Source organism: Heterodontus francisci, chromosome 47, assembly GCF_036365525.1.
Source record: "Heterodontus francisci isolate sHetFra1 chromosome 47, sHetFra1.hap1, whole genome shotgun sequence".
In the NCBI taxonomy this organism is placed as follows: Eukaryota; Metazoa; Chordata; class Chondrichthyes; order Heterodontiformes; family Heterodontidae; genus Heterodontus; species Heterodontus francisci.
The window spans coordinates 3,505,060-3,520,330 of record NC_090417.1 but is presented as its reverse complement, the minus strand read 5'-3'; the positions used below and the strand labels follow the sequence as shown (position 1 = coordinate 3,520,330).

Sequence of the window (15,271 nt, the reverse complement as noted above, 5' to 3'; positions counted from 1 at the left end):
TCCCGAACCACATCAGACCTGAGCCTGACCTGGCCCGAGTCTTTCCATTTTGCTCCCGTGACCAACCTGACCACTGCAATGTTCGTTTTACCTACCTTGCGACTCCCAATCTTCAGGAAGCTGCAGCATGATGTCATAGAGACACTCAGTTGCTCACTGTGCAGACTCAGACTGTCCCTCGTCGACGTCCCGGATTCCAGCTCAGGTAGGTTTTTTTTACTTTTGACACTTACTTGCAATTCTTGCTGTGTGTGTCGAAGCTGGACCTGGCTGGAAAGCCACACTCACAAGAGTGAACCGAACCCGACACGTTGTTGGGTTCGGGTTGGGTAGCAGGCCTTTATGCATGTGTGGCAAGCAATTAAGAAGGCACATGGTATGTTGACCCTTTATTGCAAGGGGATTGAAGTACAGGAGGACAGATGTATTGCTTCAATTGTATAAAAGAATTGGTGAGACTGCAGCTGCAGTATTGTGTCCAGTTTTAGTCTCTTTATCTAAGGAAGGATATACTTGCCACAGAGGGAGTGCAACAGAGGTTCACCAGACTAATCCTTGGGATGGGAGGATTGCAGAAACTGAGCCTGTATTCTCGAGACTTTCAAAGAATGAGAGGTGATCTCATTGAAGTTTGAAACTTTTTATAGGGTGTGACAGGAAAGATGTGGATAGGATGTTTCATTTCGGCTGGTGAGTCCAGAACCAGAGAACGTCGTCTTAAATAGCCTGCTCCTTATTCTGAGACTGAGATCAGGAGGAATTTTTTGATTCGGATGTTGGTGAATCTGTGGAATTCTCTCCCCTGGAGGGCAGTGGAAGCTCAATCATTCAGCATGTTGAAGACAGTAATCGATAGATATCTGGATCGTCAGAATATGAAGGGATATGTAGTTAGTGGGGAAAATTAGTGGAGAGGTGGATGATCAGCCATGATATGTTTGAATGGTGGAGCAGACTTGATGGGCCAATTGGCCCAGTGCTCCTATTTCCTGTAAACCTATTAATGCTTCTTGTACCTTCTGTTGATGAACACTTGGGTTTCTTAGCTGATTGGTCTTAACCAGCTTTTGTTTGTCACATGCAATATGACACTGTTGAAGTGGTGAAAATATAAGTGAGCATCTGAAAAGAGTAAGATTGGCTAACATGGGTAAAGAACTGTTGTGAAAAATTGAGAGACTCAGGGCAATGTAGATCTGACATGGTGGTGCTTTTGTCATTGATCCTAATTTTGTTGCCTTGGTGATCCATGGCCAGGTACCTTACCTCAGACAGAGATTGTCAGAAGCGTGTTGGATCCTGAAGGTGAGCTGAAAGTGGAAGGCAGGTAAGGAACTAATATTGTAAGTAGTTTAGTGTCAAAGATTGCAACATCTTTGTTGAATGGCAGTGTGTCAAACACCAACAAAGAAAGTCAGACAAACACACTGTGCTCAACTTGCCGTTTTTCAGAGAGATGACTGTGTCGGCTTGCAGCTGAGATTCAAAGGGCTGGAATAGAATGTGAGCTTGTCGTTACTGCTGTGATATCTGTGCCTTGCCAAGTTTGTGTAGGATTCAGAAAAGTTTAGCAATGTGCTGGTGAAGACAAAGTTGCAGTTGTGAAATTGAGGATCGGATAGAAAAGTGGGCCCGCTTTTTTTTTATACCTGTGAAGACTGACATTTGCAGATTGTGTGACTGATCTTTATTATTTAAATATGTAGAAAGAAGTGGTGATGATGCAGGAGGCAAAGCAGGAATGTTATGGCAAGTGGTACCTGCCAGCAGGGAGGATGGAACAAAATGAAACAATAGTCCAGGCCGTGAAAAGAGAGGTTCAAGAAGAAACTGGTTTGGAGTGTGAGCCCTACACCTTGCTGAGCGTTGAAGAGCGAGGTCCTCGATGGATCCGTTTCGTTTTCCTGGCCAAAGTTACAGGTTTGCATTTCTCCACTTTTGGAGGGAGTGGGTGGTGGGAGGTTGGTGGGCTGGAGAATGGTGAGGAGGGGAGTAGCATTGTTGGTGTCATTGTGAATTAAGTGTCCTTTGGAATGCAGCAAGTGAGAGTGTGGTTATTCTGATGGGGAAATTTCAGCAAAATGGTGTTTGGTGTCCAGAGATGTTCGCAGACAATGTTATGACAGATGTGAGGTGGAGTATGCTGCAGGTACTGTAGTATAAGTAGCAGCTGTGAATTAATGTCAGTGGCAAAGGGTTTTGTCTGATTGGAAAGCTGTGTACTGCTTTGACCAGCTAACTATTAGGGATTTGGGTCTGTGATGCTTGAGCAGCCAATGATGTATCTTTTTTTTGCGGTGAGTATAAAATTGTTGTCAAAAATGTCCATCCAGACAAGAGATCCCTAATAACTTCAGTTTTGTAGAAACTTTTGCATGTGACTCATGTTGGCTATTGTATGCACCATCTTTGTAAACAGTGTTCTCTTAATGTTGACATTAAGTAGATTATGTCAAGATAACTCTTTATCATTTTGTATTATTGATTTTAAAATTACTAATATAGTTTTCATTGGTATTGTTAGTATGGATTACAGTTGAGAATTTTTCCAATTCACTTACATTTACGCTGGCTTGAATAGAAAATTGTGAATTTTAGCACTTAGGTAGGCAGGATTGTGCTTTGTAAGGTGTTTGAAGTGTTGCAGTATTTGTTAAATGGTGAGATTATCTGTCAACTTACAGGAGGAAATTTGAAGAGTACATTGGAGAGCAATGCAGAATCTTTGCAGGCGAAATGGTGGGACAGAGTGTCGCCGCTTCCACTGAGAGCCAGAGACATCCTAAATTTGATTTCGTTTGCTGTGAAGCACAAGGAGAAGGCTTCCCACCCATTGACGATTCCTGTGGAGTTGCCTTGTTCAATTGTCTGCCACCGAGTTGTGGCAGCCTTCCTCAACAAAAGCAATGAACTGTGGCTGTTGACCAACAATCAGGGCTATCCTCATTTCCCTGTGACAGCTTGTGGTTCATCCTCAGCTGACCTATCTTGCAGCATCGAAGTGGCCATCTACAGACTGACCAAGGAGTGCTTGAGAGATTCACACGTCAAGGTGAAAACTCATGGCATTTTGGGATTGCAGCACAGTGGAGCCATCCCTGGCAAGACTGATGGTGTTTGTTTCAATGTGTTAGTTACTGTTGCCCAGATGGAAACTAAGTACAGCCACTTCCCTCCAGATGTTAACAACATGAAGTATGGTTGGCACAAGGTAGATGATGATGATTTAAAAATTCAATTGTTAGAGAGGTTGTCATTTTCTTCTGTCGTGCCATTTTTGAATTAAAGTGTCATGGGAAATGATGGACTAAAGACAGGTCTAATTTTCTTCTGTTATTCCATTAAATGATCATCACAATCTTCAAGCCCTTCAAGGACATTTGTCCAAAAGTGGTGCACAAAAATACCTAGAATGCTGACTTGGTTAGTTGGAGGTGCATCAATTCAGCAAGTGCTTGCCTGTTCACAATCCAAATGTGCCAAGCATTACACTCATGTACTAGAACTAGGGCGGCACAGTGGCGCAGTGGTTAGCACCGCAGCCTCACAGCTGCAGGGACCCGGGTTCAATTCTGGGTACTGCCTGTGTGGAGTTTGCAAGTTCTCCCTGTGTCTGCGTGGGTTTTCTCCGGGTGCTCCGGTTTCCTCCCACAAGCCAAAAGACTTGCAGGTTGGTAGGTAAATTGGCCATTATAAATTGTCACTAGTATAGGTAGGTGGTAGGGAAATATAGGGACAGGTGGGGATGTTTGGTAGGAATATGGGATTAGTGTAGGATTAGTATAAATGGGTGGTTGATGGTCGGCACAGACTCGGTGGGCCGAAGGGCCTGTTTCAGTGCTGTATCTCTAATCTAATCTAATCTAAAAACTCGGGCTGCAACACAGTGGAAAAACCACGATGCACAAAACAGCTTTAGATGAGCCAATCACCTTCACGTAGTCAGAGTGCGGTGTTAGCTGTGAGACTTGTCAATTCCTCATTGTTTGTCAAAGCAGCCCAATGTCCCAGTAAAGGCTGGTTAATATGCCTTGCGGACATGCGATTGTGGTCCAGTAGCAGGACACCTGTCGCTTTCCATTCCCAGCCAGATAAAGCAGGAAGGCAATGCACTGGGAGTGAGTGCACATTCCAAACCCACTGTCCGCTGCAACTTCCTCTCGAATGGTTTGGAGGCTGAAAACTGGATGTGTTTCTACAGCTGTGGGCACTAAACTGCCCAAGCTAGCAAAAGCAGTAAAAAAGGTGAGCGTGAGGCCTCTGTATCTGACTTGCCACAATGGAAGAAATTGAATGACGTCAGCAGAACAGCCAAGGTAAGTCACCTGTTGTCCTGCTACATCACTTAGGGGTTATCATACTGATGTCTTGCTTTCCCTGTGTTCGAGATCTGAGGTCTGAAATGTACAGCAGGAAACGGGCAGCTGGTTTTTGGATGAGCTTAAGTTGATGGAAGGCACCTGGCTGGATGATGGGCAGAAGAGCATGAGCATAGTTCCTTTACTTCCCCTTTCAACATTGTGAAGGGGAATGTTATCTCCTCATCACTCCAGTCCACTCCTGAATCACTATCAAGACCCTGTCACCTTTCCGCAGCACCTTTCCAAATGAAAAAGCATTCTGAACATTAGATTAGAACATTAGTGAAAAAAATTCCAGCAATAGCTGTAAGTCAGGAGGTGGAAGTAAGAGAGGAACTTGGTGAAATGAGAATCACCAGGGAAGTGGTACTGAGCAAACTGATGGAGCTGTGGACTGACGAGCCACCTCTTTTAAGGCCCTTGGATGAAGCCCATCAGGATGTGGGAACTAATGAGGTAGTAGATGCATTGCTGCTAATTTTAAAAATTTGACAGATTGTGGACAGGTTGCATCAGACTGAAAAGTAGCAAACGTAACCCCTGTATTCTAGAAGGGACGGAGGCAGGAAACAGGTAACTATAGGCCAACTGGCTTGATGTCTGTCGTGGGGATGGTGTTAGAATTGAACATTAAGGAGGCTACAACTGGGCACTTACGCAAAGCCATGGTCACTATTCCCAATTACCTTGAGCTTTTCTAAGAGAGATTGTTTTTAGCCAATTTATTGGAATTCTTTGAAGGAATAATGTGCTGTGCATAAAGGGGAGCTTGTTGACATACTGCACTTGGATTTTCAGAAGGCATTTGACAAGGTGCTACATAAAAGGTTATCGCGCAAAGTAGGAGCTCATGATGTCGTGGGTAACATTAGCATGGATAGAAGATTGGCTGGCTACGTGGCAGAAAACAGTGCATGCATAAATGGGACCATCTCTGATTGACAGGATGTGATGAGTGGAGTCCCGCAGGTGTCTGTTGTGTGCCCTCAATTTTGTACAATTTATATCAATGACTTAGAGGAAGGGAGCAATGGCTTGGTAGCTAAATTTGCAGATGATGTGTAGATAGGTAGGAAAGTATGTTGTGAAAAGGACATGAGGTTGCAGATTGATATAGTTGAGTTAGTGGGCAAAAATCTGGCAATTGGAGTCCAATGTGGGGAAATGTCAAGTTGTTCACTTTGTTTATGTCGTAATCTGCTTCTTTATTCTACATGCCAGAGAACGAGTGCAGAATTCCTGGGTACAGAGGGATTTAGGTGTTCTGAGTAATAATGAGCAGGTAATAAACAAGGCTAATAGAATGTTATTTTCAATTTCACTCAGAATAAAGGATATTATACAGGGCATTGGTAAGATTGCATCTCAAATACAGTTGTAGCCTACTTATTTAAGGAAGGATGCAAATGCATCAGAGGTGGTTTACTAGATTGATACCTGCAATGAGTGGGTTGTCTTATGAAGAAATGTTGGACAGACTGCGTTTGTTGTCATTGGCGTTTAGAAGAGTGAGGGGAGACATGATTGAAGTGTACAAGATCATGAACGGTGTTGACAAGGTGGAAAGGATGTTTTGTCTTGGGTGACCCTAGTCCTGCACTCCCCTTTTAGGACAGAGCTGATGAGAAATTTTTTCTCAGAGGTTTGTGTGACAATGAATATTTTTAAGGTTGAGGTAGATACATTTGTTAGGCAATGGAATTAAGCATTATTGGGGGTAGATGGCATTGTGGAATTTGCGACACGAGCAGATCAGCCATGATCTCATGGAATGGCAGAGCAGGTTGAATGGGGTTGTATGACCTATTTCTGCTCCTAATTTGTATGTAAGTGCAGGAGGTGCAACACCTTGCCTTTTACCTTCTTGTTTCTCATCATCCAAAGCTCCAGACACAGTTGACATGTGAAACAGCGATTTGTATATTTCTTGTTAGTGTATTTGCTGTTGAGTTTGCTTTCCTCAATGTATGCTGTGCAGTACAGTCAAGTTGTGTGCATCACTGCTTTGTGCAACACCTCCAAAGTGTGCCCATGAGCTTCAGATTGCATCTCATTTTAGTTTTCCGTGTTGCAACTCAGACCCTTTTGCTTGTTGTTGTGTTCCAGTGAAGCAAGCTTGAGGACCAACACCTCATCTTTCCATTCAGCATTTTACAGCCCTCCAGACTCGACATCGAGTTGAACAATTTCACAGTGTAAACTGTTTTGTTTCTACTATCTGGGTTTCTTTGTTACATTTAGACAGCAACTGCTCATGATTACACTATTCACACTTCCGCTTAACTATATCCTTTGTTTGTTTATATGTTCCATTAATACTTTTGCCATTTAATCTGTCATGCTTCCAACCTATCACAGGCATCCTTATTTCTCATGTCTTTTTAAACCAATTACATCTCTAACTTTCCCCAGTTCTGATGAAAGGGCATCGACATGTATCTATCTCTCTGACCTGCTGAGTATTTGCAGAATTTTTTGTTTCAATGTTGTACTAGTTCCACTCAGTCACGATTGGATAATGAATGATCCTTTCAGCAGCAGATGGACAAGGGCAATCTTTCTGATGGAGACTCAGCTCAGTGGCCACTCCCAGACTGTTTTTCCTCAGGGTAAATGAGGTTGCAGAGTTTCTGGCAGGGACTGAAGAGCATTGTTTCAGTCTTCCCATTATTTGAAAATGATGCAGATAGCCCCTCAGCTGATTCTCCATCATTGTTGACCATGTCAGCTACATTTTCTTTTCAGGGCAGAAACGAGGACTGATTCTGCAGTTCTTGTGATAGAAGTTGGAAAAGGAGGAGCCCCTCAAGTGTGTTCATACATCCAATTAGACCATGGTGGATATGTATCTGAAATCCATGTCCTTGCCTTCTGAACCCTTAATGGCCCAATTGAACAACCAATATTAAACAAAAATGAAAAGATTGGTTTTATCACTCCAATTGCCAGCATCGTGGCAGTGAAACTCAGCGACATTACCTGCTTCAACTGCAAATCTTCATATTTTTAAATGTTGGGTCTTCTACCCTGGTCTACAATCAGTTAAACATTTAGCCGATGGGAAATTTGTCATCAGTGAAAAGATCCATTAATTTTCACACAGGCACATTTCACAAATAAAGTGCAATTTTGTTTTGACTGATGGTGAAATTGGGAACTGAAGGTTTTGTCGTATATTCTGATTTTATTTCAAAGCACCTTTCGAGCTCTAAGAAACAACCAGCAGATTAAAGTTTAATAAACACTTGTTCAAATTCAATTTTGACGTACTGCAGTACTTTCCCTCCCCTCTCTCCCTTCCCTCTCAACCCTCTCCTCCTTCTCCCCCTTCTCTCCGCCCTCTTCTCGCCTCCCTCTTCTCTGCTCCCTCTTCTCTGCTCCCTCTTCTCTCCTCCCTCTTCTCTGCTCCCCCCTTCTTTCCTCCCTCTTCTCCAGTCATGCAGAAGGGGGCGGAGAGAAGAGGGCGGAGAGAAGAGGGAGGAGAGAAGAGGGAGGAGAGAAGAGGGCGGAGAGAAGAGGGAGGAGAGAAGAGGGAGGAGAGAAGAGGGAAGGAGAGAAGAGGGAAGGAGAGAAGAGGGAGGAGAGAATGAGGGCGGAGAGAAGAGGGCGGGAGAGAAGAGGGAGAGGGAAGGAGAAGGGGGAGGAGAGAAGGGGGCGGAGAGAAGAGGGAGGAGAGAAGAGGGAGGAGAGAAGAGGGCGGAGAGAAGAGGGAGAGGAGAAGAGGGAGGAGAGAAGAGGGAAGGAGAGAAGAGGGAAGGAGAGAAGAGGGAGGAGAGAAGAGGGCGGAGAGAAGAGGGGGCGGAGAGAAGAGGGAGAGGGAAGGAGAAGGGGGAGGAGAGAAGGGGGCGGAGAGAAGAGGGAGGCGAGAAGAGGGCGGAGAGAAGAGGGCGGAGAGAAGAGGGAGGAGAGAAGGAGGGCGGAGAGAGAGAGGGGGAGCAGAGAAGAGGGAGGAGAGAAGAGGGAGGAGAGAAGGGGGAGGAGAGAAGGGGGAGCAGAGAAGGAGGGAAGGAGAAGAGGGAGGAAGAGAAGAGGGAGAGGGAAGGAGAAGGGGGAGGTGAGAAGAGGGAGAGGGAAGGAGAAGGGGGAGGAGAGAAGGGGGAGGAGAGAGAAGAGGGAAGGAGAAGAGGGATTAAAGAAGAGGGAAGGAGAAGAGGGAGGAGAGAAGAGGGAGAGGGAAGGAGAAGAGGGAGCAGAGAAGGGGGGGAGGAGAGGAGAGAAGAGGGAGGGAGGAGAAGAGGGAGGTAGAGAAGAGGGAGGAGAGAAGGGGGAGCAGAGAAGAGGGAGCAGAGAAGAGGGAGGAGAGAAGAGGGAGGAGAGAAGAGGGAGCAGAGAAGAGGGAGGAGAGAAGAGGGAGGAGAGAAGAGGGAGGGAGGAGAGAAGAGGGAGGAGAGAAGGGGGAGAGGAGAGAAGGGGGAGGAGGAGAAGAGGGAGGCGAGAAGGGGGAGAGGGAAGGAGAAGAGGGAGCGAGAAGGGGGAGGCGAGAAGAGGGAAGGAGAAGGAGGGAGGAGAGAAGAGGGAGGAGAGAAGGGGGAAGGAGAGAAGGGGGGAGGAGAGAAGAGGGAGGAGAGAAGAGGAAGGGAGGGAGAAGGGAGAGGGAGGAGAGAAGGAGGAAGAGAAGGGGGAGGAGAGGGAGAGGAGGAGAGGGAGGAGAGAAGGGGAGGAGAGAAGAGGGAGGAGAGAAGGGAGGAGAGGGGAGAAGAGAAGAGGGGAGGAGAGAAGGAGGGAGGAAGAGAAGAGGGAGGAGAGAAGAGGGGAGGAGGGGAGAGAGAGGAGGGAGGAGAGAAGGAGGGGGAGAAGAGAGGAGGAGGAGAAGAGGGAGAGAGAGGAGGAGGAGAGAGGGAGGAGAGAGAGGGAGGAAGAGAAGAAGGAGGGAGCAGAGAAGAGGGAGGAGAGAAGAGGGAGGGAGAGAAGAGGGAGGAGAGAAGAGGGAGGAGAGAAGAGGGAGGGAGAAGAGGGAGGAGAGAAGAGGGAGGAGAGAAGGGGGAGGAGAGAAGGGGGAGGAGAGAAGAGGGAGGCGAGAAGGGGGAGAGGGAAGGAGAAGGGGGAGGCGAGAAGAGGGAGGAGGAGAGAAGGGGAGGAGAGAAGAGGGAGGAGAGAAGAGGGAGGAGAGAAGAGGAGGAGAGAAGAGGGAAGGAGAAGGGGGAGGGAAAGAAGAGGGAGGAGAGAAGAGGGAGCAGAGAAGGTGAAGCGAAAAGGGGGAGCAGAGAAGAGGGGGCAGAGAAGGTGAAGCGAAAAAGGGGGAGGAGAGAAGGGGGAGGAGAGAAGAGGAAGAGGGAAGGAGAAGAGGGAGGAGAGAAGAGGGAGGAGAGAAGGAGAAGAGGGAGGAAAGAAGAGGGAAGGAAAAGGGGGAGGAAAGAAGAGGGAGGAGAGAAGAGGGAGCAGAGAAGGTGAAGCGAAAAGGGGGAGGAGAGAAGGGGGAGGAGAGAAGAGGAAGAGGGAAGGAGAAGAGGGAGGAGAGAAGAGGGAGGAGAGAAGGAGAAGAGGGAGGAAAGAAGAGGGAAGGAAAAGGGGGAGGAGAGAAGAGGGCGGAGAGAAGAGGGAGGAGAGAAGAGGGTGCAGAGAAGGGGGAGGAGAGAAGAGGGAGGAGAGAAGAGGGAGGAGAGAAGAGGGAGGCGAAAAGAGGGAGGAGAGAAGAGGGAGGAGAGAAGGGGGAAGCGAAAAGGGGGAAGCGAAAAAGGGGGAGGCCGAGAAGAGGGAGGAGAGAAGAGGGAGGAGAGAAGAGGGAGGAGAGAAGAGGGAGCAGAGAAGGTGAAGCGAAAAGGGGGAGGAGAGAAGAGGGAGCAGAGAAGGTGAAGCGAAAAGGGGGAGCAGAGAAGAGGGAGGAGAGAAGGGGGAAGCGAAAAGGGGGAGGCGAGAAGAGGGAGGCGAGAAGAGGGAGGCGAGAAGAGGGAGGAGAGAAGGGGGAGGAGAGAAGAGGGAGAGGGAAGGAGAAGAGGGAGGCGAGAAGGGGGGCGGCGAAAAGGGGGCGGCGAGAAGGGGGAGGAGAGAAGGGAGAGGGAAGGAGAAGGGGGAGGAGAGAAGAGGGAGGAGAGAAGAGGGAGGAGAGAAGAGGGAGAGGGAAGGAGAAGAGGGAGGAGAGAAGGCGGAGGAGAGAAGAGGGAGAGGGAAGGAGAAGAGGGAGGAGAGAAGGGGGAGGAGAGAAGAGGGAAGGAGAAGAGGGAGCAGAGAAGGTGAAGCGAAAAGGGGGAGGAGAGAAGGGGGAGGAGAGAAGAGGGAGCAGAGAAGAGGGAGGAGAGAAGAGGGAGCAGAGAAGAGGGAGGAGAGAAGAGGGAGGAGGGAAGGGAGAGAGGAGGGAGGAGGGAAGGGGGAGAGGAGGGAGTAGGGAAGGGGGAGAGGAGGGAAGGGGGACAGGTGGGAATGTAACTGCCAACCCCAACAACTCCTCCCGACCCCAAACAAACTGCCAACCCCAACAACAACCCCTCCCGACCCGAAACAAACATACTGCCAACCCCAACAACCCCTCCCGACCCCAAACAAACAAACTGCCAACCCCAACAACCCCTCCCGAACCGAAACAAACAGACTGCCAACCCCAACAAGCCCTCCCCGAACCCAAACAAACTGCCAACCCCAATAAACCCCCCCCGACCCCAAACACACCAACAGCCAACCCCAACAACCCCTCCCGACCCCAAACAAACTGCCAATCCCAAACAACCCCTCCCGACCCCCAAACAAACTGCCAACCCGAACAACCCCTCCCGACCCCAAACAAACAAACTGCCAACCCGAACAACCCCTCCCGACCCCAAACAAACTAACTGCCAACCCCAACAACAACCCCTCCCGACCCCAAACAACCAAACTGTCAACCCCAACAACCCCTGCCAACCCCAAACAAACTGCCAACCCCAACAACCCCTCCCGACCCGAAACAAACATACTGCCAACCCCAACAACAACCCCTCCCAACCCCAAACAAACAAACTGCCAACCCCAACAACTCCTCCCGACCCCAAACAAACTGCCAACCCCAACAATAACCCCTCCCGACCCCAAACAAACTGCCAACCCCAACAACAACCCCTCCCGACCCGAAACAAACACACTGCCAACCCCAACCAACCCCAAACAAACTGCCAACCCCAACAAACCCTCCCGCCCCCGAAACAAACAAACTGCCAACCCCAACCACAACCCTCCCGACCCCAAAACAAACAGCCAACCCCAACAACCCGCCAACCCCAACAACCCCTCCCGAACCCAAACAAACAAACCTGCCAACCACAACAAACCCTCCCGACTCCAAACAACCAAACTGCCAACCCCAACAACCACTCCCGACAACAAACAAACTGCCAACCCCAACAACCCCTCCCGACCCCCAAACAATCTGCAAACCCAACAATAACCCCCTCCCGACCCCAAACAAACTGCCAACCCCAACAACCCCTCCCGACACCAAAAAACCCCTCCCGACCCCAAAGAAACAAACTGCCAACCCCAACAACCCCTCCCAACCCCAAACAAACTCCCGACCCCAAACAAACTGCCAACCCCAACAACCCCTCCCGACCCCAAACAAAGTGCCAACCCCAACAATAACCCCTCCTGACCCCAAACAAACTGCCAACCCCAACAACCACTCCCGACAACAAACAAACTGCCAACCCCAATAACCCCTCCTGACCCCAAACAAACTGCCAACCCCAACAACCACTCCCGACAACAAACTGCCAACCCCAACAACCCCTCCCGACAACAAACTGCCAACCCCAACAACCCCTCCCGACGCCAAACAACTGCCAACCCCAACCCCTCCCGACCCCAAAGAAACTGCCAACCCGAACAACCCCTCCCGACCCCAAACACATGAACAGCCAACCCCAACAACCCCTCCCAACCCCAAACAAACTTCCAACCCCAACAACCCCTCCCGACCCCAAACAAACAAACTACCAACCTCAACAACCCCTCCCGACCCGAAACAAACATACTGCCAACCCCGAACAACCCCTCCCGAACCCAAACAAACTGCCAACCCCAACAACCCCTCCCGACCCCAAACAAACTGCCAACCCCAACAACCCCTCCCGACCCCAAACAAACTGCCAACCCCAACAACAACCCCTCCCGACCCGAAACAAACATACTGCCAACCCCAACAACCCCTCCCGACCCGAAACAAACTGCCAACCCCAACAATAACCCCTCCCGACCCCAAACAAACTGCCAACACCAACAACCCCTCCCGACACCAACAAAACCCCTCCCGACCCCAAAGAAACAAACTGCCAACCCCAACCACAACCCCTCCCGACCCCAAACTGCCAACCCCAACAAACCCTCCCACCCCCGAACAAACAAACTGCCACCCCCAACCACAACCCCTCCCGACCCCAAAACAAACAGCCAACCCCAACAACAACCCCTCCCGACACCAAACAACCAAACTGCCAACCACAACAAACCCTCCCGACCCCAAACAACCAAACTGCCAACCCCAACAACCCCTCCCGACCCCAAACAAACTGCCAACCCCAACAACTCCTCCCAACCCCAAACAAACTGCCAACCCCAACAATAACCCCTCCCGACCCCAAACAAACAAACTGCCAACCACAACAAATCCTCCCGACCCCAAACAAACCAAACAACCACTCCCAACAAACAAACTGCCAACCCCTCCGACCCCAAACAAACTGCCAACCCCAACAACCCCTCCCGACCCCAAACAAACTGCCAATCCCAACAATAACCCCTCCTGACCCCAAACAAACTGCCAACCCCAACAACCACTCCCGACAACAAACTGCCAACCCCAACAACCCCTCCGACAACAAACTGCCAACCCCAACAACCCCTCCCGACCCCAAACAAACTGCCAACCCCAACAATAACCCCTCCCGACCCCAAAACAAACTGCCAACCCCAACAACCCCTCCCGACGCCAAACAAACTAACTGCCAACCCCAACAAACCCTCCCGACCCCAAACAAACTGCCAACCCCAACCCCTCCCGACCCCAAAGAAACTGCCAACACGAACAACCCCTCCCGACCCCAAACACATGAACAGCCAACCCCAACAACCCCTCCCAACCCCAAACAAACTGCCAACCCCAACAATAACCCCTCCCGCCCCCAAACAAACTGCCAACCCCAACAACCCCTCCCGACACCAAAAAACCCCTCCCGACCCCAAAGAAACAAACTGCCAACCTCAACAACCCCTCCCGACCCGAAACAAACATACTGCCAACCCTAACAACCCCTCCCGAACCCAAACAAACTGCCAACCCCAACAACCCCTCCCGACCCCAAACAAACTGCCAACCCCAACAACAACCCCTCCCGACCCGAAACAAACATACTGCCAACCCCAACAACCCCTCCCGACCCGAAACAAACTGCCAACCCCAACAATAACCCCTCCCGACCCCAAACAAACTGCCAACACCAACAACCCCTCCCGACACCAACAAAACCCCTCCCGACCCCAAAGAAACAAACTGCCAACACCAACAACCCCTCCCGACCCCAAAGAAACAAACTGCCAACCACAACAACCCCTCCCGACCCCAAACAAACTGCCAACCCCAACAAACCCTCCTGCCCCCGCACAAACTGCCAACCCCAACCACAACCCCTCCCGACCCGAAACAAACTGCCAACCCCAACAATAACCCCTCCCGACCCCAAACAAACTGCCAACACCAACAACCCCTCCCGACACCAACAAAACCCCTCCCGACCCCAAAGAAACAAACTGCCAACACCAACAAACCCTCCCACCCCCGAACAAACAAACTGCCACCCCCAACCACATCCCGTCCCGACCCCAAAACAAACAGCCAACCCCAACAACAACCCCTCCCGACACCAAACAACCAAACTGCCAACCACAACAAACCCTCCCGACCCCAAACGACCAAACTGCCAATCCCAACAACCCCTCCCAACCCCAAAACAAACAGCCAACCCCAACAACCCCTCCCGACCCCAAACAAACAAACTGCCAACCACAACAAACCTTCCCGACTGCAAACAACCAAACTGCCAACCCCAACAACCACTCCCGACAACAAACAAACTGCCAACCCCAACAACCCCTCCCGACCCCAAACAAACTGCCAACCCCAACAACTCCTCCCAACCCCAAACAAACTGCCAACCCCAACAATAACCCCTCCCGACCCCAAACAAACAAACTGCCAACCACAACAAACCCTCCCGACCCCAAACAACCAAACAACCACTCCCGACAACAAACTGCCAACCCCAACAACCCCTCCCGACCCCAAACAAACTGCCAACCCCAACAACCCCTCCCGACCCCAAACAAACTGCCAACCCCAACAATAACCCCTCCTGACCCCAAACAAACTGCCAACCCCAACAACCCCTCCCGACCCCAAACAAACTGCCAACCCCAACAATAACCCCTCCCGACCCCAAACAAACTGCCAACCCCAACAACCCCTCCCGACACCAAAAAACCCCTCCCGACCCCAAAGAAACAAACTGCCAACCCCAACAACCCCTCCCGACTCCAAACAAACAAACTGCCAACCCAAACAACAACCCCTCCCGACCCAAAACAAACATACTGCCAACCCCAACAACCCCTCCCGACCCCAAAGAAACAAACTGCCAACCCCAACAACCCCTCCCGACCCCAAACAAACTGCCAACCCCAACAACAACCCCTCCCGACCCGAAACAAACATACTGCCAACCCCAACAACCCCTCCCAACCCCAAACAAACTCCCGACCCCAAACTGCCAACCCCAACAACAATCTCTCCCGACCCCAAACAAACAGCCAACCCCAACAACCCGCCCACCCCAACAACCCCTCCCGACCCGAAACAAACAAACTGCCAACCCCAACAACTCCTCCCGACCCCAAACAAACATACTGCCAACCCCAACAACCCCTCCCAACCCCAAACAAACTGCCAACCC

At 50.1% G+C, this 15,271-nt stretch overlaps 1 protein-coding gene and 1 long non-coding RNA gene across 4 annotated transcripts in view; one reads left to right on the top strand and one right to left on the bottom strand.

The window, feature by feature from the left end:
• Positions 1-3,312, top strand: part of nudt18 (nudix (nucleoside diphosphate linked moiety X)-type motif 18) — a 17,317-nt gene extending 14,005 nt beyond the window's left edge. For 2 of the 3 annotated variants that reach the window (XM_068022974.1, XM_068022975.1), the window contains exons 5-6: positions 1,707-1,920; positions 2,685-3,312. In XM_068022974.1, the coding sequence (XP_067879075.1) occupies positions 1,707-1,920; positions 2,685-3,286 (816 nt within the window). In that variant the 3' untranslated portion in view covers positions 3,287-3,312. Of the gene's footprint in view, positions 1-10; positions 206-1,706; positions 1,921-2,684 lie in introns of those variants that run through there. The other variant, XM_068022976.1, reaches the window with a different exon arrangement.
• The window catches only part of LOC137357086 (uncharacterized), a 66,808-nt gene that overhangs the window by 28,725 nt on the left and 22,812 nt on the right, over positions 1-15,271 (bottom strand). The gene's annotated exons all lie outside the window — the stretch shown is intronic.